The sequence below is a fragment of the Dreissena polymorpha genome, chromosome 7, assembly GCF_020536995.1.
Source record: "Dreissena polymorpha isolate Duluth1 chromosome 7, UMN_Dpol_1.0, whole genome shotgun sequence".
NCBI lineage: Eukaryota > Metazoa > Mollusca > Bivalvia > Myida > Dreissenidae > Dreissena > Dreissena polymorpha.
The window spans coordinates 91,281,851-91,308,368 of record NC_068361.1 but is presented as its reverse complement, the minus strand read 5'-3'; the positions used below and the strand labels follow the sequence as shown (position 1 = coordinate 91,308,368).

At 33.5% G+C, this 26,518-nt stretch overlaps 2 protein-coding genes across 6 annotated transcripts in view; one reads left to right on the top strand and one right to left on the bottom strand.

Annotated features, from left to right (window-relative positions):
- The window catches only part of LOC127838617 (uncharacterized), a 414,202-nt gene extending 388,280 nt beyond the window's left edge, over positions 1-25,922 (top strand). The window contains exons 2-5 of one of the 2 annotated variants that reach the window (XM_052366474.1): positions 20,932-21,045; positions 22,080-22,248; positions 24,070-24,318; positions 25,254-25,922. In XM_052366474.1, the coding sequence (XP_052222434.1) occupies positions 20,977-21,045; positions 22,080-22,248; positions 24,070-24,318; positions 25,254-25,522 (756 nt within the window). In that variant the 5' untranslated portion in view covers positions 20,932-20,976 and the 3' untranslated portion in view covers positions 25,523-25,922. Of the gene's footprint in view, positions 1-17,996; positions 21,046-22,079; positions 22,249-24,069; positions 24,319-25,253 lie in introns of those variants that run through there. The other variant, XM_052366472.1, reaches the window with a different exon arrangement.
- The window catches only part of LOC127838612 (sacsin-like), a 162,591-nt gene that overhangs the window by 47,167 nt on the left and 88,906 nt on the right, over positions 1-26,518 (bottom strand). Inside the window, exon 1 of one of the 4 annotated variants that reach the window (XM_052366448.1) lies at positions 13,663-13,741. The exons of 1 other annotated variant lie outside the window; for it this stretch is intronic. The gene's annotated coding sequence lies outside the window, so the exon portion shown is untranslated. Of the gene's footprint in view, positions 1-3,865; positions 3,956-13,662; positions 13,742-26,518 lie in introns of those variants that run through there. 2 more of the 4 variants (XM_052366445.1, XM_052366444.1) reach the window with 2 other exon arrangements.

The following is a 26,518-nucleotide window of genomic DNA, read 5'->3' as shown; positions in this document are numbered from 1 at the left end:
CTTTGCAGACCTCGAAAAGGCATTCGATTCGCTTGATCATTCATTTATGTTCTCTTGCTTAGAAAATATGAACTTTGGTGAAAGTCTCATTCAATGGGTCAAACTATTTTATACCGATATTAACAGTTTAATCATGAACAATGGCTTCTTTTCAAACAGTTTTAACATCGAACGAGGGGTTCGACAAGGATGTCCACTCTCATCATCGCTATTTATTATCTGCATCGAGTATCTATCACATCACATCCAATCAAATAAACACATAAAAGGCATATCACTAGAACCTGACGAAGAAATCAAACAGTCCCTATTTGCTGACGATGCAACTTATTTTTTAAACGACACTTACGATTCTTTCCATAACCTAATAGAATCGCTAACCCTTTACGGAATGACATCGGGTCTGAAACTAAACAAAAGTAAATGTACTGTGCTACGAGTAGGTAAATTAAAACAAAATAATGTCCAATATAAAAAAGAAATGAAATTTAATTGGACATCCGATGAAGCCACAACGTTAGGAATTACTTTCACAAATAATGAAAAAGATACAGTTCTTAAAAACATACTACCTAAATTACAGAATTTTAAAAACTGCTTAAAATCATGGCATCACCGTAAACTTACACTTATCGGAAAAAACACAGTATTGAAAACGTTTGCACTTCCTAAATTAATTTATGTATTAACAGTCCTCCCAAATCCACCAAATGATATTATTAACGATATAAAATCAGCAATATTTAATTTCATATGGGACGGTAAGCCTGATAAAATAAAACGAACTCAGTTAATTCAATCTGTAGAAAATGGAGGTATCCAATTAACGAACATTGACTCATTCTTGAATGCAATCAAATGCAGCTGGGTTAAAAGATACCTAGATAATGCCAATACAAGTAAATGGAAATTATTCTATCAGAAAATTCTAAAAAAATATGGTGACTCCTTACTCTTTGAATGTAACATCAGCAATACTATCTTACATGAAATTGCAAACGAAAACATTTTTCTGTCTGATGTTCTATCAGCATGGAGTGATGTCACTCATAACCTAGAAACCCAAACAAGCAGCAAAACTATTCTATGGAACAATAAAGACATAACTTCAAACAATAAGACGTTTTTCTTTAAAGATTGGTTTGAACGAAGCATTAAATATGTCGACCAATTATATGACTACAGAATTAAGGATTTCTACTCTTTTAATGATATATGCTACATATACGGAATACCTTCAAATAATTTTTTGAAGTACTACACATTAATCAAAAGCATACCCATACATATTAAATCTAAAATCAATACATATAATACACCATGTACTCAAACAACATTCGTAGAAAATATACTTGGAAAAAAAAAAAAAAATAAAATATTTTACACACTACAAATTAAAAACCCTACAGAAAACTCAAAAACCCAAAATAAATGGCAAGTCCTTTTCGGAGTACATGAACTTAATTGGAAACACATATTTACCATGCCATATAAAGCAACTATTGAAAGCACTCTGAGAAATTTTCAATATAAATACATTCATCGAATTATAGCTACAAATAAATATCTCTTTAAATGCAAATTAACTAATTCAAATCTGTGTGACTTCTGCAGTGAAAACATCGAAACTATAGAACACCTGTTTTGGGAGTGCAAACACATCCAGCCTATTTGGAATCAATTAACATCTTTTCTTGAACAACAGCAACTAAACGTTAAACTATCTTTCTTAAATGTAAGTTTCGGAATTTACTCATTGAAATCAAAAGATTGTAATAATATTGTGAATTTTATTCTTATAATGATGAAATTGTTCATCTTTAACATGAAGTTCAAAAAACAAGTACCAAATTTTAATTGTTTTATCTATAGTCTCAAACTTAAAGTCCAGATTGAGAAAGAAATAGCCCTCAGTAATGACACATTACAAAACTTTGAACAAAAATGGAATCGGATTAAATTCTCATGATGTTTGTCCACTTATATACTTTTCACACTAATGTAAGTTTATCTTTCTAAAATATTTTTGTATGTTTTTTTTTTTTTCAATCTTATAAGATCATTTTGAATATACAACGAAACACACAAGGCCAGTATGCTTTCTTCCGACTTTATACAACTCATCATTTATCATAACAATTCTTCTATTATTTTTTTCTTTTCTCTTTAAAAAAAATACATATTAGCATATCTTGTATAACATGTCTGAACTTTACTGCTTTGTACAATCACTATGTTGTATATATTCATGTATACATTGTATGTATTATATTGAATAAAAAAAAAGAAGAAATAAAGCGATTAGATAGGCCAAAAAAAAAAAAAAAAAAAAAAAAAAAAAAAGATATGAGCGTTATTACAATAACTTTAAAATGCTTGGAGCAAGTACTTCGCAATATTACGTGTAATGTTTAAATATCGTGAGCTCAAAATTGCGCAGTTAAAAATTTCCCTATAATCCAAATGTACGTAATTAATTTTGATGATTTATACATTAGTCTACCCTCAATTGTAAAACATATATTTTAATTTTTGAAAAATAACACATAATAAATTTATTCCAACGGGTCCCTTGTGTACATATCGAAAATCGAATATCAAATATTATATTCTCAATTACACTTAAACAGTTCTTAAACACTATCTTATTCAAAGGCAATTTGGTGTTTCGAGTAAATGAGTTACGATACAAAACAAAATGAATATCTACCGCAGACCATTAAATCCTCTGTTCAGATCATTATGCTAGAATGTGCAGGCTATACGTCTAAATAAGTATGTCAGAACGAGTGTAAGACTGCGGTGTGTAATCGTTTTGCCCGAGGTTGCAATAGAGTATACTGATATTCAAGCTGGGTTCATCTTTGATGAGGTTGCTAATATATAAATACTTCTACTAGCATAGCTGCTCAAGATCGTATGTTTCGTTTTGTCAATGACATTAAGAATGAACTTAAAACTGTGTATACACTCTAAACACGGAAACGCCATGAAACCACGTTCTCAAAGCTTTAGTGATAATTTCAAAAGTGGTGATTTTTTTTAAACAAATGCCTCCAAAATACTATACGAATAACTACTCCATGTCATATATATCCCGCTCGCGAAAAGTATTTATGAAATATAAATATTTTGCTAAACGCTATTAAAAAAAAGAAACCATTTTATACGTACTAACCGTATAGGTCGCCAATATGCCCCTTTAAAGAATTCGCAATATATTTGTGTATATACGTGGTTACCTCGTATCGAAGATTAATTTCCGTAAGCAGAAACTGATATTGTTTACTTCAACACACAGCCTTTGTGTATGTTTGTTGCCGTTAACTTCCGTAATAACAAATGCCAGTTTAGACACATTTGAAAGTATGTGTTTAATCTAATATTCATATCAATTAGTTGACGTAAAAATAACTTCAAAAAAAGCAACGAACAAGATCGTATTCGATTGTATCTTATATACACAAGCAGATACACAGTACAACGTTAACATAAATATGCAGTTCGCATAGCATAATTTGCATACCTACGCATTAATAACAGCATTCCACAAATGTATATTTAGCGCATTTGCATGATAAATAATATGCAACTTTACTAGTGAGTGTAAGAGTAACTATGGCGAACTCATCGGAACGATATTAATGCGCATTCACATTTATAACTATAAATAACGAGATCAATGAAGACATAAATAAACTTTTCTCAAGCATTACTATTCCCACACACAAAGCCTCGTTTTAATGTGTTTCTAAGTCATAAAAACAATATCATTTATACTTTAAATAATACTACGTCATACACAAATATGCGTATGGTTTTAATCTAAACAATTTAAACACATCTACACACATAAAGACAGTACCTTTCATGCAACGTTCCCTCGCATTCGAACACATCGACTGCACTCAAGCTATGTGTTTCAGCATGGTGAACATATCGCACATGCGTGAAAACGGTGACCTTCATTTTTCAAAAATCAGATAACAGGCGCAACGATTTTTGAAAACTCTGCTCTATTCAATGCGTTGTCGCTTTGTATTCAATTGGACCAAAGTTTCAAACGTCAAGAAATTATTAAAGGGACAAATGCAACTATAACTTAAAGCCACACACCTTGAAATGAAATACATGTTAATCAATACATATAGATGCAATTTGAAAGTGTGCACAATTGTCATTAAATATATAGCCTAGTTAGCAAGTAATATATCATTTTTTTAAATTGTAAAACCGAAAGTAGGATTTCTATACGAATACGTCCATTCCGACAAACGCGATTATTTTTAAGTTTTAAAGTGCAAAAAAGACGAATTTCTACCTTGTAACCAACAGATATATTCTAATTGGCATATATAAAATTAAATATATAGCCTAGTTGGCACGTAATATATCATTTTTTTAATTGTAAAACCGAAAGTAGGATTTCTAGACGTATACGTCCTTTTCGACAAACGCGATTATTTTTAAGTTTTAAAGCGCAAAAAAGACGGAATCATACCTTGTAACCACCAGATACACTCACATAGTGTAAAGCGACTGTAAACAATGGCATGTGTATCGGCAAAATGAACATATCGCATGGCGTGATCACAGTGACCTTCATTTTTCAAAAACCCATATATCGTGCCAAAGATTTAAAAAAAAAATCAGCTCACTGCAATACGTATTCGTTTTGTATACAATGAACCAGCAGTATTAAACTTCAATGAATTATTAAAGGCGCAACTGCAACAACAAATTTAAAATTGTTTAATGTTCGTTAATGTTGAAAGCGTTTTACATCAAGTCAGTATATACAGCGAAACAAAACCATCCGTGAATGGAAATATATGCAAAATATATCCGTACATGTAACCAGCGAGTTATTAAGCAACAGCTCTACAAGAATGTTCCGTCAAATATAGGAACATTGTATACCTAAACAAAAATATATGGCATCACTGTATTGAGATATGAGCTTTATGGCAATGACTTTTAAATGCTCGGAACACGGACATTGCAATATTGCGTATTAGATCTTATTAAGTATAACATGTATAACGTGAGCTCAATAGTTCATTCAATTAAGTTTGTCTGTAGTTGTGAGAAAGATGATATTATTTTTCGCACAGAAATTTCACTTTACACAATATGAGCGTTATAAATGTTGATGATTTATGCAATAAGAAACCATGAATTGTAAAATATATTTGTAAATCTTTAAAACAAAAACAAAAGAAATATGTATTTTCCTGTTTCCCACCGGTACCATAAATATAAAGAAGTCCAATGCAGACCAAGTGGTCTCGATAGTCGAATTCCAATTCTTATCTGTAAAAGTATCGTATAATGCAGAAATTAATACAACAGGAATTCGGTGCTTCAAATAAATGGAGTCAACACTTACATGAGTTATGATACAAACATATGAAACGAATATCTACCGCAGCCTCATTAACCTTCGCCTTAATTATCATGTCAGAACAAGTGTAAGACTGCTTTGTGTAACCAGAGCTTGACATAGAGTGTACCGACATTCAAATGGGTGTATCATTGGGGAGGTTGGTAAGATATAAATACTCCTACTAGCATAGCTGCCCACGAAACACGTCCACATCGGCCCTAACAAATGAGTATAACTCTTACAATATCAGGAACGTACATTTAAAATATGAGAGTAAACATTTACCGCGACCTACATGTCAATATAAACAAAATGAGAACGAGTCATGAACGCATATACGCAGTAAATGGTCTTCAAAACAAATAAAGCATACACTATTTACAATATAATTTAACATTAGCGAAGGACAAATGTTGACTTCAGTTGTCTGAATTATATTTATTTCTACAAAATAAAATATGTTGTCATTGAGATATTCGTTAATAATATAGTATTATTTTCTATTTAACATTATCTGCTGTGCATTTTTCACCGTACAGCATGCATATTAATTTATATAAAGAGAGCTAACTATAAGTATTATATTGCAAGTAAAACAGAAAGTTGAATAACACTACTATACTGTATCGTAGTATATTGATTTGTTAAAAAGTGCAATTAACTGTGGCCATTTTCGGTAAGGTCTTAATTTGTCGCCTACAGTTGTTTTAATTTGTATATATGCTACTGACACCTAAAAAATATTCCTCTCATTCTTTTGGTGAAGGAAGGTTTATACTTCCAATAATCTTTTATTTAATTAATGTATATTTTGTTATCCAATATTAAGCTGTGATGACCTTCAACTGCAAACCGCTTTGGTAATTATCTAAAATGCAACGTGACATATTCGAAAACTTGAAGTTAAAGGGATCTTTTCACGGTTTGGTAAATTGACAAAATTGAAAAAAGTTGTTTCAGATTCGCAAATTTTCGTTTTAGTTATGATAATTGTGAGGTAACAGTATTACTGAACTTTAACCATAGTCCAATATAGCCATTATATGTATCTTTTGACGATTTGAAAACCTAAAAAGTATAAAGCGTTGCAACGCGAAACGATTGAATAATTTGGAGAGTTCTGTTGGTGTCGTTTAAATTTAAGAAACTACGAAAATTGCTTATATAACATATAAAATACTTTTTTCTTCAGACTAACTAACTAACTAACGGTTCGACGTCCATGAACACTTGATTACTGTTGTACTATATATACCCCATTTTTTTCTTATACAACTATAGCGGAATCAAACTCACGCAATGTGGCAATTTAATGAATATTTAACTATACTATATTACCTAAATCGATATGTACAATATTTAACTATACTATATTACATAAATCGATATGTAAAATTTATTAATAACGATCGTACTACTACTTTCCGCGACCGCAAATTGACTGCAGGGCAAGTGTTTATATTTATGAAAAAATATATATCTTGTTGAACGTTTGTGTAAACGAGATATATGTTTTAAGCAAACGGTTAAATAAATACTGAATAAAGTTGATCGTATTTTTGAAAATGTAATTTTTTATGTCTTCGATATTCGCATGTAAGACGATCACAAATAATTGTTCTTCGTATCGTTGCTCAATGGTTAGGATTATTATCAAATGTCAATTATCCCAATATAGTTATACAACTGTTACCGGTAGTGAAATTTAATTTGTTCAGAATTGCTGAAATTACTGTGAATTATCAATTCTCTTTGTTATTTCACCAATTAAGTTCACAATTTAACATTTTCTTTTAACGGTTCGATATCTATGAGCACTTGGATTACTGCTGCACTATAGGTACCACTATTTTTTTTCCTACACGGCTAAAGTGGAATAAAATTCAATGAACGTTTACCTTTACTATAAAACCTTAATCTGCATGTACAATTTATTAAAAACGATCGTACTACTGCAATTACTACTACTTTCCGCGACCGCTTAGTATGTGCAGGACGAGTGTTAATATTTGTGAAAAATACATATCTTGCTGGACGTTGGTATAAGCAACCATTTAATAAAAACTAAATGAAGTTGATCTTATTTTTGAAAATGTAATTTTGTAGGTCTTCGATATTCGCATGTAAGACGATTGTTTATGTATCTCGGATTGAAGTAATGCAGACTCTGATATGCTGTACGTTTTAATTAAACGCAGCCTTGAATATAAAAAGGCGTAACACAGTTATTGTTTTTGTCCACTAAAGCGACTGACCATACGATTTTTGAGCCGACCTTTAACTTTTCCTGTGGGTTTTCAAGGTTGAGTGTTCGAGCATTTTGCTAAAGCCACTAAATAACTATTTTGTTTGCGATAATTATAGATGCTAAATTAACTTAAATGTTTAATTGACATTAAACAGATATCTGCGCGTTATTAAATATTCTTCTTTACTTGGGAATTGTTAACAAGGACAACGACAAGGACAACCATTTGACCTACCTACGCTACTTGTTTGGCAATCTTAGTGGAAACAAACAACATGTTTGCCTAAGTCCTTTATTCTACTTCAAACTTGTTGTTGTTAACTTCCTTAATAACACAAGGAAGTTAATACATTCATGGAAACAATAAAATGCATGTATTCTCGTATGCAGATTAAAAGTTATAAAAATAAAAAATAAATTCTAGATTATAATAATTATGTTTTATTGACAAAACAAGGCCAAACGGGAGACCCTTACATAAACATTAAGTGCGCATAATTTGTATACATACGCAATAACAAAATTCCACATGTGTATGTACCGTACTTCCATAATAGCCATTAGGCAGCTGCATTATTGCTTGAAAGAGGTAATATGGCTTACTCTTCAGAACTATGAAAAAGAATTCACTACAAATAACGAAGTCAAATGTAGGCAGATATCAAAATTTCTCACTCAAACAATTAATAATCAAAATACGTACTTTTGTTATAGGTTTTTAAACCGTTGAACAACATCAACAAATACATAATAGAAAATTGTATTGTGTAAAAATATTTGCAAGGATTCAACTATCAATTAAACACATGTATATCTCTATTTAAAGAAAAACGACATGCACATGTTCTTCAGTTTCACACCTTTAACATGTACCAATATAATTCTGAACACGGGGGATTTTGATTTGCTTTCAGATGTTGTAACCAGATTTCACTCTTAAGTGAAATTTGCAAATTGGTATTAATTCGATGTATTTGCTAATTTAACAAAGTATTGACGTACACAATACGTATACGCACTGCAACGAGCTGTTTTCAAAAGATAGTTGCGACTATTATTAGGTTTTTGAAAAATGAAGGTCACTGTGATAACGCCATGCGATTTGTTTATTTGCTGAAACACATTGATTGGCTGCAGTTCATGTTTCAAAATATGAGAGAACGTTGTATCAAGTTACTGTCTTATACTTATGCTGTGTTCTTCAACATTAAAATTACTAACCCTATCGTAACAAGGGCTGTTTGTAAAACATGCATGCCCCCCATATGGGCTCTCCGTTGTAGTGACAGCCATTGTGTGAATATGTTTTTTGTCACTGTGACCTTGACCCTTGACCTAGTGACCTGAAAATCAACAGGGGTCATCTGCCAGTCATAATCAATGTACCTATGAAGTTTCATGATCCCAGCCATAAGCGTTCTTTAGTTATCATCCGGAAACCATTTTACTATTTCTGGTCACCGTGACCTTGACCTTTGACCTAGTGACCTGAAAATCAATAGGGGTCATCTGCGAGTCATGATCAATCTACCTATCAAGTTTCATGATCCTAGGAATAAGCGTTATTCAGTTATCATCCGGAAACCATTTTACTTTTTCGGGTCACCGTGAACTTGACCTTTGACCTAGTGACCTCAAAATTGATAGGGGTCATCTGCGAATCATGATCAATGTACCTATGAAGTTTCATCATCCTAGGCATAAGCGTTCTTGAGTTATCTTCCGGAAACCATTTTACTATTTCGGGTCACCATGACCTTGACCTTTGACCTAGTGACCTCAAAATCAATAGGGGTCATCTGCGAGTCATGATTAATTTACCTATGAAGTTTCATGATCGTAGCCATTAGCGTTCTTGAGTTATCATCCGGAAACTATTTTACTATTTCAGGTCACCGTGACCTTGACCTTTGATATAGTGACCTGAAAATCAATAGGGTTCAACTGCGAGTCATGATCAATCTACCTAACAAGTTTCATGATCCTAGGCATAAGCGTTCTTGAGTTATCATCCGGAAACCATTTTACTATTTCGGATCACCGTGACCTTGACCTTTGACCTAGTGACCTGAAAATCAATAGGGGTCATCTGCGAGTCACGTTCAATCTACCTATCAAGTTTCATGATCCTAGGCCTAAGCATTCTTGAGTAATCATCCGGAAACCATTTTACTATTTCGGGTCACTGTGACCTTGACCTTTGACCTAGTGACTAGAAAATCAATAGGGGTCAACTGCGAGTCATGATCAATCTACCTATCAAGTTTCATGATCCTAGGCCTAAGCGTTCTTGAGTTATAATCCGGAAACCATTTTACTATTTCGGGTCACCGTGACCTTGACCTTTGACCTAGAGACCTCAAAATCAATAGGGGTCATTTGCGAGTCATAATCAATGTACCTATGAAGTTTCATGATCCTAGCCCCAAGCGTTCTTGAGTTATCATCCGGAAACCACCTAGTGGACGGACCGACCGACAGACCGACCGACATGTGCAAAGCAATATACCCCCTCTTCTTCGAAGGGGGGACATAAAAATTAGAAAGCTGTTTACATGCAAAGTGAGTATAACACCATACATGGACAACTAAGCATGTCTGGTTAAACGGTAAACGAAGGCCGGTTTAAACTTGTTTTTTAATTACCCGGTTTTCATTTTTGATGCTTGATTCTGCACATTTCTATTTTTCTCGTGAATGTGGCTTAATCTATACCAAATGATAATGCGTCGTGTGCTCATTGAACCAATTTAAATGCTTTGCAAGTTAAAAACAAACAAACCCAGCCACTCTTCTTATACCTAAATAGTGGATCGCGATTTCTATGTGTTTAATGTTCTTGTTGCTGTTATACTCGACACCACGACTTTTGAAAATTACATTAAGCAATGAGTTATCTCTTGTTATTGCAGTGTGACTTTAAATTTGTGAGTGAATGCAATTACAGAAATCGATTATCATTATTAAATACAATTATTTTGCCAATATGTTTTCAACTTCTTCTACGTATGTATAGCAGTCGTCGGTAATGATTTAAAGAAATTGAATCAGTTAATTGTAGACACATTTATTGATCAGTTAAATATTGCAGCAGGAGGGGTAAAACCATTACAATATAGCTTTGTAATAGTCTAGACGATAGTCTAATGAAAGATGCATAACTGTGGTGTCAAAAAGGATTCTGTGTCAGTTTGTGTCATCACTAAAATTATGCATAACGTATAATATTGAATTACGTATACAGTTCTTCTACCAATAGAAAGTAGTGAAACTCCAGACGCTTGAGTTTGGAATACTATTTGGAGTTTCTACCAAAACAAACTTAATCAAAAGAGCAAACAAATCAAAGCATCAATTAAAACTACTATTAGAATTTAAAATATGCTCAATGTTATCCAACACATTACGGTTGGATAACAACAATTGTTCATTAAAACCCTTGATTGAAGTGTTAAAAATGGACCACAATTCTTCGATTCATTGCCATAATACTACATACTGGTACGAGTTAGACAGAAATATTTTCTCTTTCATTGTGTTTAAACCAGAAGCACAATCATGCAAGAGCAATTGTTGCATGCACACATGAGCACTGAAAAAAATGGTATAACCACCGTAAATATGTATACTTGATACAGCATACAATTTAAACCACATAGCCCATACCATTATATCCGAATCGGCAAGCTAAATCATGTACATGCATAAAATAACAATTCTAAGGTATATGAATGTAGCCTTAAAGAGAGACCAAAGTTACGTTTTCGGCCTCCCTGATTGATACGCCATAACAAGGAAAAAAGGATCTCTGAAACAACCATAGGGTGAGCGCAATTGTAATTCGGTCCCAATATTTAACCGCACAATGATTTGTACAAGATAGCGACGTTTGACAGCTGACCTTTGTAGTGCAACGTCTAAAATGTTCACTTGTGTTATCAGGTCATATATATTTATACTGTATGAAACAAACATCGATAAAATTAATTAATTGTGCGCACTCTTACCTTCTTAGCCACTTTTATTATGCTAAAAATTAAACCGGTACTGTTTTTTTTCATATCCGCAGCATTTCACTACACATTCCAGTGACAAAATGCAATGTCTCTCTTAGTTGAATGAACATGTCGTTATGTTGTAATAAAGTGCCTTACGTATTTAACAGACCGTGTATCGCCTAATCAACGGTTAACAAAAGACTATTGAAACAAGTGTAATTACCTTACTTTAAAGTTGGTTAAATGATTGCAAATGATTGGCGTTCGATACATTAGTTTGAAATATTAATTTATTTGACAATGAAGTGTCTAAAGTAGGTATAGATCTTCAACTTGAATAGAACAATAGTTTGACCTTTGTTCAATTATTTAAGTCGTTAAATAACTGTGAGGATAAAGTTTCACAATTACCACGTTAATGTTTTAAAATATGCCCAACGAATAATTCGTTTGGTATTTTATTAAAGTCGATGCACTAACTGTTAAAAGTATGAATTCACCATCAGCACGTTAATGTTTAAATCTTTGTAGTTGACTGCTTCGACTATTAGCATACATGTAATTGTACGGTTAATATTAATTTAAAAAAGGGTCCTGTTATCCTAACTGACTAAGACTAGTAGTTAAAATATTTCATATAAAACATTTTTATATACAATTTTAATGGGTTTTGATTTGTGGTTTCTGAATTGGTGTATGAACTAAACGCTAATAGTATGAAACGGTGTTTATTCGCTTATAGTTATTAAGATTGCCTTTTTCAAAGAAATTATATATTTGTCAACATGTACGTATATAATAACAGTATGTCATTCATAGAATTCATTAGGGCTCCGGAAAATGATGCATCGATAGCATCGGTAGAAATCAATATTAAAGGGACCGTCAACCACGAATGACGAAAAAAAGGAAAAGTTCTAAAATGCCGTAGTTTTTACAATTATTAGATTATATTGAATAAAATATAACGACTGGTACATTACATTACTTGAAAAAAGTTGTTAAGTTTTCATATTTTCATATACTCGGTAATAAAATTTAACTGGGTATGTGTACCAGGTAACTACCAGTTAATTATAAATAACGCAAGGAGATTGATCATCATCGTCACGTGGTAAACCCAGAAATGCAAATAATGCATACTTAGTGAATGTATATATTTTATATATAAAATGATCAATCTACTTGCGTTATTTATAGTGTGTAAATCGTTATGTAACCTATTTTCGCGATGAACTTTCGATTTCACATCGCGCAATTTTATTACCAAATATACTGAACATATGAACATTTTTCAAGTAATGTAATATACCAGTCGTGATATTTTAATCAATATAAACTAATAATTGTAAAAACAATACGGCATTTTTGAACTTTTCTTTTTTCGTGATAAGTGGTTGACGGTCCCTTTAACAAGAAGCTTTTAAATTTAGAATGGCGAATAAAAATATAAAAAGTGAAGTATTGCATTCTTATTATATACCATTTGTTGGTCTTTTATTTTAAGGCTAGTGACCGATTGCCGCCCTTCCCCCCAATGTTGATCCTAAGAATTTTTTAACAGGAAACGTTTACGAATAAGTCAAAGTCAAACTTGATTTTATAAATGTAGAAACAATTATGTCTACATTAAATAATAAAAATACAAGACGATCTATTACTAATACACATACTAGAAATATTGTGTGTTTCAACAAAACAAATTGTTACAGTTTGCTGGTTATAAACACGTTGAGTAACACCAGATATTGGACATCGAGCCAAAATGGATAAACATCAAAATTATATACTCAAACAACCGCGAGAAAATCACCGATTTCAAGTATGTTTATAATTTACAACATGTTTTGCTGAATTAAACTCTATACTCAACTTATACCCCCCCCCCCAAGTATAGTGTATTTGATAATCAATATAAAACCTTTTAAACCAAACTCTGTTGAATTGCATATTAATACTCAACAATTACAATTACAATGCTGAGCTAATTTGCAATTATAATTAAAACAATTAAGACAAATCAGCATTACCTTGTAAATTAGATGTCTTGCAGATCACAACGAATGTTATCAATATGAAAATGGCAAAACATCGTTTTGGCGAAACGTTCAAAAACGAAAGTAAAAGAGCTTTTCAGAAAATAGCCTGATTTCCGCCCTTCACCCACATGTTAGTGCTCAATAGCTATCGATTTAGAACTCCTAAAGAGGAAACGTTCACGAATATGTCAAAGTCAAACTTGATTTTATAAATATAGAAAACAAAATATGTCAACATTAAGTAAAAACAAATGCAAGATGATCAATTTCTAATACATTTACCATAAATATCGTGTGTTTCCTTCGGGGATTTTGCAATCGGCATGGATACAATTATAAAGCTTTTATTTGGTATTCGAACCATCACTAAATTACAGAATACCGTTAGGGCCATCGTGGTTACACATTAAAATGCAGAGGGCGACAATACGGTAGTGCGATAGTACGATGGCGACAATGCGATAGTACGATGACGACAGTGCGACAATACGATGGATACAGTGCGATAGTACGATTGCGACAATGCGATAATACGATGACGACAGTACGATAACGCTATAGTTCGATGGTGACAATTTGATAATACGATGACGACAGTGCGACTAAACGATGGCGACAGTGCGATAGTTCAATGGCGACAATGCCATTTTGCAAAAGTCCGATGGCGACAATGCGATAATACGATGACGACAGTGCGACAATACGATAGCGACAGTGCGATAGTTCGATGGCGACAATGCGATATTACGATGACGGCAGTACGATAACGCGATGGTACGATGGCGACAATGTGATGATACGTGGGCGACAGTGCGATATGACTATCGGATTGTCGCCATCGAACTTTCGCACTGTCGCTATCGTATTGTCGCACTGTCGCATTGTCGTCATCGTACTATCACGTTGTCGCATTGTCGCATCTTACTATCGAATTGTCGCCATCGTACTATCGCATTGGCGCCATCGTACAATCGCACTTTCGCATTGTCGCCCTCGGGATTTCAATGTGTAACCACAATGGTCCTTACGGTATTGCGTACTAAATCGTTAAAATTATGGATGTTGGGATGAAACCGTAACCGATCGTATTTTTCCGTTTGCGTTCTGATATATGGCTTACCATCTAGAAAAGTCTATTAAGAAATAATTCGTGTACGTTATAGTTTGTTGTCGAATAAAGCCGGAAGTTTAGATGCGTAGGGATTAAATCACGATTGCGGAGCACGAGTGATTTGAAACCACGCATCTTAACTTCCGACCGAGGGTTATTCGATAAAACAAACCATAACGTACACGAATTATTTCGATTCTAAAACGGTTTTTACTATAGATGTATACAATGTTTCATATTTTTCTTGTGTACTATTTTATGTGAAGATCCGCCACAACGCGTGCTTTCAGTGTCTAAACTTCTTCCACCCTCATTTTAGAATAACCTTACCCATGCGAAAGACGTCGGACCTCGGACATTTCCGATAAAATTTGCTGAGGTCCGGTATCTTTCCCGAAACTGGCGGTCCTCGTGTCCGAAACGCAAAAAACAATAAGGCCAAAAAAAAAAATAGTCTTGGTTCAGGGAACCCGACCGACCCTATTTTTTGCCCCCGACCCTAACGATTTTTTGGTCCATAGAAAAAAATCTGATGGCGAAAATGCTAAAATCTCGTAAAATTTCATTGAAAACAGCCACCATTTAAACCTGGATTGGTTTTCTATATTTTTCTCTTTGTTTCAATGAAAGTGTTCGCAATTTGAACAGTGAACAAAAACCGGTCTGCACCTGTATACGAGACATTGCTTGACCTTATTGTTATTGAAGTGCGCATGCTAGCTGGCCAATCAACATTGAGCTCGCTTACACATGAAATAACGTTGTTGAATGAAATGTAAAAATGGTTGGAGCTATGGAGTAATATTCGGTACTTCATGCGCAGACACTGTGCACTTTGAATACACAGTTAAAATTGTCGTCTGCAAACAAAATAGCGGCCGGTCGCAAATGTCGTATTATTAAAGATTAAAAATGAAAAGAAGCGTGACAATAATTTAATTATTTCCAAGCTGTCTATTGATCTGAATTTAAAAGTGATAATTAAATAATTAGTTCTATGTCGATGATGTTACAACTTTCTGTCAATTTCCGATCAAATGAAAAGATGATAATTAATTAATTTGTTTGTTTTACTCGCACACTATGCTAACTGACAGCAGCGTATTTTAATCAAATGAAAATGTGAAAAACACGCGCGGTTTAATTGTAATTAAAGTTTCGTATTTTTAACACATAGGAAGAGTCATTCATCTAGTCTACTATAAAAATGGAATTAACCACTTTGTCTCTACAGTCGCTAACATTGCGTCTTTAACCTTAAAGCGTCGTTGGACGATATGAGTCATAAAAAAAATAAATTAAAACACAAAACACTAGAGCATTCCAAGAGTCATGGAAACTTGACAACAATTGGCTTCGCTTTGATAATGAATCAAAATCAATGTACTGTGACGCCCTTAGCCTGTACAAACCAATAGCAACATTCAAATTTATGTACACTGCTCACTTCCTGTGCGATGCGCTCAAACCCATTGCCATTTTATAAAAAAATGTACCAGAAGAAAGACTTGTGCTATTCTGAGGTTACCCTCCTTTTGACAGCCACTATTCAGACTCTTGAGCACCTGTCGGAGACTAGGTCAGGTCTCATGATGAAAAAAATTCTGAAGGTCACACCCCAAACACCAGAGACTGATAAAGATGGCTTGTTCACTTTTGAATATGAAGGTCACACTATTACAGACAGACAAACAAAAAATGGTTGGCTCAAAGAAATTTTGGGCCAGCGCTAGCCTTGAAGAAGTGCATAAAGAGCTAGGAATATTGAATAATATACAACGACTAAATACCACATGTGCAATGTTAATCATTTGGTCAGTGTTTAAACAATCATGGGTGCATTAACTGACCCTTTTTCACCCTGAAATCAGTCGACTGGTAAAAAAAAAAAAAAAAAAAAGAAAAACCTACCTACCCTCCTACATTTTTCTGGCCATGTTCCCTGAACCAAGACTATTTTTTTATTTGGCCTAAGTAAAACTTTGTTTTGGTTGGAAATGAAAATGAAACAACGAATATGTAAAAAAAAAACACGACTGGTATGAATTAATTACTTTGATAGACGGTTTGACGTTGAAAAAAAAGATTTGTTACAAACCAGTCGAACTTGCTATCTTTACTTGTGACGTAAAAAACTCGTAGTGCTAGTCTTTGAACCTGTCAAATACTGCGCGTTGTTTTGTGACGTAAGCGACACAACACATTTTTGATTGGTTGAAATAAATTTTACTGGTTTCAATCCTTGTGATGATTGTAAAGCGAAAGCGGGGAACCATACGACCTTTGCCTGTTCCGTGTCAACATTGAAAGCGAAAATCAGTACTTCAACCGATGCGAATACGTGTATTTTTTATCAGGTGATTTTGTTTCATATTGTATTTGTTTTACGTTTTTGCAATACCTTTTGTTTGTGTAAAGTCTTAATCTATTAATTTCTGAGCCTGATTAATTTTTTTTAACTAAACACTAAAAGTACATGTAAAGTGTGTCACTGTCAGACTCATAATGTCATTTTCATTGCTACGTTATTTTGACGGTGCTAAGTCTGGCGAAAAAAAATCCTGGTGAGTATTGACCAAATAGCAGAGCAAAATAAAAAGTGGTGGAAGTCTTATGAAGTAGAAAAACGTGACGAAAGAGGATTTCAAGAGGTTTGGAGAAAGGACAGGCCATGGCTTCAATTTAATGATGTATTTTGAATTGTAAAACATTGTGAACGAAATAATGATACAAATAAACTCTATTAAATGTATTCTCTGGTATTTGGTTAAAGAAGAACAAGGTCCGGGCCCGTATTCACCAAACAATTCTTAGACTTAAGTCTAAGAATAAAGAAAAAATTTCAAATTAGAATATTCAATAATTTCTTTAATTTTGAGTCAAACTCTGCAGTAAACATTTCTATCTATATTATTCTTCATAAAGAACATTTTGTCAATGACATAATCACCATTGGAGGCCTGTATATATTCAAACACTGAACACATTTTTCTTGGTTCTAAGTCTATTCTTTATTCTTAAGTCTAAGAATCGGTTGGTGAATACGGGCCCCGGTAATATCTTGTGAGGTCCTGTAAATTTTAAAAGTTATAGGACCTCATGTCCTGTAAGATTCTTATGTCTTTCGCATGGGTTGAAATTTCTTATTATAACCCATATACGATTTTCTTCTTTGTTGATATGAAATTTGGCGCGTGCCGTATTAGAATATAAATTTTAATCCACGCCGTATGAATAGATCTAAAAATGACACACTTGAATGATTTTATCCGAACATAAGCAAAAATATGGAATTGTAATAGACAGTTAGACATAAACCTCTTTTTTGTCGTGTTTGCTTGTTTTTCGTAACCGTTGTATTCTCCTCTCTTTAAAGAGCCTCTCTGGATATAGCAAGTTTAAAACTAAATCACATTTTGGTAAAAAAAGTATGCGTGCATATTCTGTTGTTCGTTTTCTCTGTTTAAATTTTAGTAAAAAATATTTAATTGTATGTACTTGTAACGGATTTGCAGTGATGAAATTGTTGAATAAAATGTATTGGTGTACATCAATAACTTGTATAAATGCGGTCCTTTCACTGAAATATGGAAAGCCTTTCAGTATCTCTTTCACAAACTCTGGTTTATTTACACCTTAACTTAAACATTTTCAACAAGAAATATATGTACAGCGTTTTGTTGTTGAAAACGATCGTAAATAAAATCAAACACTTATGACTTATGTCGCGGATGTTTTTCTGAACAATCCATAGCCACATGACATCTTTATCTACATTTAAATAAGTACGAAGGTAGTTTACAATCTCTATCGCAGACCTCACATCGAGACATTGGACACTCAACAAATACTAGAATTTATTTGGGAAAAAAACCTTGGATATACAAATGTTGCGTGTTACAGAGTTGGTCTATCAATATTAAATATAAAAACGATTCAGCGCCGACAAGCACTAATGTTTGACAGTGTTTGCCGATCAAAATAATGATCTCTATATGATCTAAGTCTCGCATTTTCCTTGTTTCAAACGTTGATTTTCGTTTGCAGAATTAACGTTTAAAATGTTTCTTTGAAAAACCATATATTTTTGCGATCTTGCAGTAAAATTTAATTAGGCTTTCATGTTGGCACTTCGACAATATTACCGTAAATTTGTCTCAGCACACAGTCGTTACCAACACGTTGGCTCGTATAGTGTGCAGTACAATAGCATGTCTTATGTGAAGTGCGATACATCTGCATACATAATGGGAATTTCACCAATAAGTATATCCGTTATGATATACTGCACAACAAAGATAGTCAATCATTTGTTCGTGTCATAATTTAACACTTTCTTAAAATAAGACAGTTTCAATTTGCTTAGTTCATGTATTTTTAAACAAATTCCAGTTATCTATCCGGTTCTATGGTGGAAAATTTCCTCAACATTTTATTGGCTCTTGGCAAAGGCCAATTAAGGTGAAAACTGGTTAGACACATACTCCGAAATACTCGCCTGAATGTTATAGAGCAGTTGTGCCCACTGTCAGCAGAAGTAAGATTCTGTTTAATAGTCTTTAAAAATGACAGACATGCGGACTGACTCTTCTTACCTTTGGTTTGCGATGATAAAGTTACATGTTACCTCAATCCAGCTTTTAAGTGTATTGTGTGGCTTTCTGCCTCATAAACCGCGACAAGAATCACACAGACACGTATGCACGTACAATGTTCTGAGGTCGTCTTATAGAGAGTTGTTCACAAATTCGAAACAAATTTAAATCTCATTTAAATATTTAGCAACAAATATATAATGCTTGGAAAACTCGTAACTATTAAAATTACAAAAGCAATTAAAAGGAGAATAAGAAATATTGCCTTCGCCGGATTATGAACCTGGGATCTCTGAAATCAAAAGCCAACTACTGACCAATTCGCTTCTACCGGGCCACGCATCCTTTAGTTACCACGCGAATGACGTTTTATTAGTAATACACTTTTTTCCAAAGCATCGCGGAAAAGTATTAGAAACTCTTTTTATTTTTACCGATTTCAAATGATCATTATCAATATTGAACGTAAATGTCAACCTTTTTGGAATGTTATTTTGCTTGTTACGACATAATGTATTCATTCTTTATGAATCTATAACAATATGGTTTGAAAATTGTCATTTATCCTTTCCATAACCAAGTCCATTTTAGACTTCATTTTATCGTATGTTAACCGCACGGTATTAATTGTGACTATATTATCTTGGGCCAGTGCGATAACGGTAAAGGGTTGACCAAAACACCGGGGTAATTGGCTTTTCTTTTTAACTTAAATGCAGACAATGACAGTAGTTTAACTAGTTTTGAAATATTGACTGCACTTTTGTTGTTAAAGCTGTCGATATAAATATCACAAATGCAGAATACGAAACCATACCAACAATACATACGTGCACATCCCAGCGTGTATTGTGTAGGAACATGACACTTTCTTGTATGGCAGCCAAAGGCAAGTAGTTAAAATGTATATGGCCTGTGTCTTTCCGTGTATTTGTGTATGTTCTAAGTTGAATTCAATGTGTAAAGATGATATTCTTGCTAACCCATTGTAGTACTGAGCTTGTTCGTATAACTTCTTATGTAGGTATTTAGATTGATAAACATGTACGTGCTGGGCTAACGTTATTTTATATGCTTCCTGACGCGTGGTATATTACTATTTTCTCTAATGGGATACAACAGTTCAATTCTTATAAGTGTAGAACGCATGAGGAATAAAAGTGAACACTACATTATATTAATAATTAATTAATACTTATTACGAAGATAAACAAAAATGCATGCATTGCATTAATTATAAACTTATCAACCAAGCACAATTCCTAATTGTTCATCTTAATAATATTTATATGATCGGGTTGTAAAAAATACTTATGTTTTCATGAAATGCAAACAAAATAGGAAGTGTTTTTACTTGGCCTCAAAACAAGGAAAATACCCTGTTAACAATAAGAAGCATTTTTCCCTTATGGTGGTTCGTTGGTAGTATATGCAGGTAGTTTAATTCGTGTAGTAGTTTGGTGTGAGATTATAAACACTATGGCTGCATTTATATTCATTATGTCAAAGTATTCGTATGTGTGCATTTTGTTACTATTTACCATGGTCACTGAGGTAACCGGTCATGGACGTTTGGTTGAACCACCGAGCCGTTCTTCCATGTGGCGCCAGGGGTTTAACTCACTGCAGAATTATGACGACACTTCATTGTTTTGCGGAGGGTTCAGTGTAAGTAGCACATTTTGTTTCTATGGATATGTGTTTGTTTTTTGTATTTGTGCGTTGGTAATGATGGTTGCTTTTATTAAATATATAGTAGGATTTGTTTAAGTCAACATATTTTGTTGTCTAGTTGCACGGAAACGTACTTTGTTTGCTGACTGTGTGTTGTCCATATTTGAACTTTTTTTACTTCCTTATGTAATCCGGTTAGTTACTTATAGCTTTTGACTCAACCAGGTAAAGTGAATAGCTTACGTAAAGGTCTATCGGATACAACGAATCATTTATAATAGGTAGACAAAGTATACAAATAACAAACACACTACTTACACAGTTTATGTTACATTTATTTCAGCTATTAAGCGGAATAAGTTGTGTCTTTAGCGTAAGGAATATTAATATTGTATAAGCTTACCACGCATAGTTGCTTTATTAGTCATGGAAGTTCAGACATGATATGCCAAACATTTTAAAGTTGGTTTTAAATACCGTTTTACGCGTATACCGGTACTAGCTGAATGTATAGCTAAAATAGACAATCACAGATGTTTTCTTATCTTAAAGGCAAAAAGCTCAAAAAGCAGAAAAACAAGCAAAGACAAAAAAATAACGATGCACTGCCATCATAATCTTTGTATAAACTTACGCGACGATATATTACTAAACGCATGCACCCACCTTATTTCGAGCTTTCAAACGTTTGCCATTCGGACATCCAGAATGTTAACTGGTATTTAAACGTTACATGTTATTAATTGTACTGTCCAAGTATGTTAATCAACGATACCCGTTACAAACGCGCTATACTTGTCTCTGTTTCCATGGATGTGGGTATGAAATCATTAACCTTAAGAAAGAAGCCTGTGAATTTTTAAAACTTTGATTCTTTGGATCTGTGACTGATTAAGCGATGTGCAAGTTGCTAATCTGCGATTAGGTGTGTTTTGTGTTCTTTTATTGCCAGTCCTAGTATACATACTATATAATAGGATATAACTAGTCATTTTAAATTTTAAGTCATGTTTTTTGGATATCAACAGACCCAGTGGAGCAAGAACGGCGGCCAATGCGGCGTGTGTGGTGATAACTTTGCGGACAATCCGCGACTCCACGAACCAGGTGGCAAGTTCTACACTGGGATCATCGTACGTAAATATGACGTCGGTCAGCTGATTGACGTCGCCGTTCATTTGACGGCAAATCACAAAGGTGATTAATATGTTTAACGGATAAAATATTTATGATAAATATCAATACTTTTGTATTCAATATTCCTTTTGGCGTCGACACAAATCGCATAGTTCGGGAAACCGTAGCATACTTACCATGTCGACACATGCATTGTGTAACTTTACTTGTACGTAATATTTTTTTAATAATTGTAATACATTATTTCTACATACCTCGAAGCAATACATTGGATACATACACGACACATATCGTGTACCGGGGAAAGTTTATCCAGTCAGGTTTAGAAAATAAAAAGAGCGGCTACCAAACTGCCTATTTGGTTACTGCCTTGTTAAGTCAGAGCAGGATGAATGTATATTGTCTAAGCTTTTATCTTAATATCGAAGTATAGAATCCAAGCAAAAATATTAAAGCGGTCCGATATTGGTTCGATATAGATTTGCATATCGACCAGAGGTTGGGTTTTACATCTGCCCACAACTGTACATCGACAGTCTTCCATCGTTCCATCGCACTTTGTCACCTCTACTGTTTTCATTCAAACACATTTTAATTTAAATGGGCGGAAGATTTGTTTGCGGTCATTGGTCAAATACAAATCGCGGAATCGAAAGTCTATACCATTTCGCTTATTTATTTTTATATGTCGTTTTCTTCTCGTTTTCTCGTATCAACACAAGACATTTAGATTTAAATCAAATAAACACATAGACATTTTATGAACGCATTAAACAAGATAAAACAAATAGAATGAAAGGGCACATACAGTATATTTGTTTAAAAGATAAACAATCAGCCCGTTTACTATTGCTTTTTGCTGCTTGTTGGGTACACTGGGTTAGTAAGTTGTGGCTGTTACTATCGCTCGCTTTAACTATGAACATGACTAGAACTATCCACGTAATAAAATCCAATAAATTAATGTTTCACATAATATATTAATATTAATAATTATATACCCGGAGATCACATAAAATCACAATTCAGCAAATTAGGATGGTAGCGGAAATGTATTACACGTACGCATGTAAAGCAACTTCCCACACATCAATTATTACAAACACTTCAAGAACACGTTATTGCTTTCTTATGACAATCACGTCCATCAGGTAAGCATCCACTTAAGCAGAATAAAACCACAATTAACAATTTAAATTAGCAATTAAATTATGTGCGTTAGGGGGAACCCCGGCCAATGTTTGTCTATGATAACCCTCTGCTTGTTCGCCAAAAACGAAACAAGAAAACGATATACAATAACTAAGTTTTTTATTTGAATAAGATCCCCTCAAAACTACTGAAAATACATTCCTTAAACATTTATTATAATATATGTTGTTTGCGGCGTCAGTTATCGTGTAAACAATCGTTATCAGTTGGCGGGCCAATATCCGTCATGTTGTACTCACAATTCTTCTATTCCAAGACGTCAGACCTATTTCGGACAAAATCCGAATGATCAATATGCATCTTTTCATATTTGAATAACTTCGTTGGTATGAAATTACAGAGCTATGACAAGGTCGATATGGGCTTGTTTTCTTGATTATTTAAGATGATAATAAGATCTTTAACATTCATAAAATTTAATAATTGAATTGCCTTCTCGAATAGGAAAATGATTAAAGTACGAAACTACAAATTAACGTTTCGAATTAACCGGCTTGATGAAGAAATTATCAAAACACTATCAACATGACTTTTTGCAATTTGTTACTTGAAATATGTTTATTTCCTATTTGTTTGCCATAAAACCATACTAAAAGTCTGTATGGAATATGTACCAAACAATGCTTTACTGTTGTTTTATCATTTGTAAATCAACATGTTTTGTTTAAGGCTGGTTTGAGTTTCGTCTCTGCAAAAATGACGCCGTAAACAAAACTCTAGAGCAAGCTTGCTTTGACCAACATCTCTTGCAAGACAACCGAGGAGTGAAACGGTTTGAAATCAGCATGGGTATGGAGAATATCAAGTATTCTCTCAAACTTCCGGCTGGTGTTACATGCCGCGCATGCGTATTGCAGTGGAGGTACAATACCGGAAACAGCTGGGGCGTGGATCCGGTTACCAAAATCGGGTGCATTGGTAGATATGCTTTAAAGTGCTTGCGTCATTTATGATAAGGAGGTTTCTATGTCAAGGTTAATGTATATGCTAAGACGAGTTCGCGTCAAATTAGGATTTGAATACATGTATTTACGATGACAAACTATTTCCCATGTTGCGAACTGTAGACAAATATCGTCATGACTATAATGTCCATTTCATGTAATCACCGGACACTGATAACAGTGATCGTTTATCCTTTGGGGCTGTAAATTAATTGGTTGTAAACTTGTAATGCTTATCCGTATTGTACAAATTGTCGTGTACTGCTGCGTAGTTATCTTGTAGTGTTACCTTTGAAAATAGACACACTTTGATATTGTGTAGTGTTTATTTTAATAAAACTCCGTATGATAAATTATTTTGCTTTCAATGATGAAGTCAATATAATGATAATTACAAAATAATTATGGACCCTTTTATAATCATGTTTGATCTTTATTTTATGCTTTCCTGTGGTTTATAGAGAAATATCAGTGAATTAAAACATAACTTTACTGTTTCAAACAGTAAAAATTATCAGTGAAAATTATGGTTAATTTCCATTGTTTACTGTGAAAAGACGTCATTTTTTGACGAAATGACGTCATTATCCCAGCGAAATTCTTTAGTTAAATTCTTTAGCAAGTATATAAACAGTGGAAAAAAATGCATAAAATAATAAGAAAATTTGTTTGATTCGGTGGAATATCGATTTTAATTCACGAGTCATCATAGAAAAAATATATTTTCACTCGAGGGTGCGCCACTCGTGAAAATATTATTTTCTATGATGACTCGTGAATTAAAATCGATAATCCACCGAATCCAACAAATTTTCTCTATATAAACCAGGCTTCATATACAGATAATGAGCGAATGTGTGTAATATTAATAAATACCATGAATTACATCGGTTTGAACCGCTGTTACAGGATGCGGGCCTCAGGAACAGTTTTACGGCTGTTCAGACATCGCCATCGGCGCTTCCGATGTAACCACAGGACAGGTGTCGCCTAATGTACCGGTTGTAGTCCCGAAAGGCGATGTCGATGACCGGAAGTGGCAAGAACTCGTGGATCATGACCGGAAGTGGCAAGAACACGTGAATCAATCCTGCGTATGCGCACAAACCTCTGAAACCTCAATACTTCATGGCGGACCTCTAGCCATAACTTGTCTTATTGTAATGATGTTTATTTGATTGCTAGTTTACTGAAAGCGCGTTATTCACCACCAGGTATAGAATGTATCAATTGGTATCTCTGAAACTCCAATCAATCCGAGAATAGTATATATTTGGTTCATTTTGAGAATTTCGGACTTCATATTAATTGTTTTCATAATATATATTTTTATATAGTATATAGTGTACTCTATTAATATATTGCTTTGTTTTGGCCGTTTACCAGACGTAATGTATCGTATTGTATCGTATACAAAAAATATTGCGTAAAGAAGTGTGTACCTTTGATTTTTATTAGCTCAAACTTGATGAAGCCCGGCATGTCCGATACATTTTTTCAGATAAAACTGTACATGTATAAGTTTATGATGAAGTTTTATAAGCTCTTACATTCTTAATAAATATAAATATGTTTTAATATACTTTGTTACAAAACACGTTTTGGTGTCCGTTCGATGTGGTCATTTTTATATGACATATCTATATTTACTGATATGGCCGAGAGCCGTCCAATATAAGGATCTTATTTTTTATTTTCAAACAGTGCATTTCTTAATTAATCTCTGCCGGTCCCTGATTACTAAATGGACCGATTGTTTATGTCAGAAAAGCACTTCGTTAACCAATGTCCATTTCGTTAACTATGTCCATTTCGTAAACACGTTTAAATATCGCGTTGTTATAAACCTCTTAAATGAAAAACACTTAAATAAATACATTCTTACGGGAATAATATATTGATTGGAAGCCGTCTTTTTAAATAAGCTGACTCAGTCAGTTTAGGAATTACTTTTGCTAATATAACATGTGTAAATATATTTTGTTTACAAAATGATGTGTGTTTAAAACTTCAACAATAATACGTATGACTTTTTATGGCTTTTAAATTAAAAATGACAATATCAATAATGACACGTACGATTAATATTTATTAAAAAATATAAACACACTCATTAAGTTACCGCTCTTTCATAATTTGTAATTTACTTTCGTAGTTTTATACTTAACTTTCAA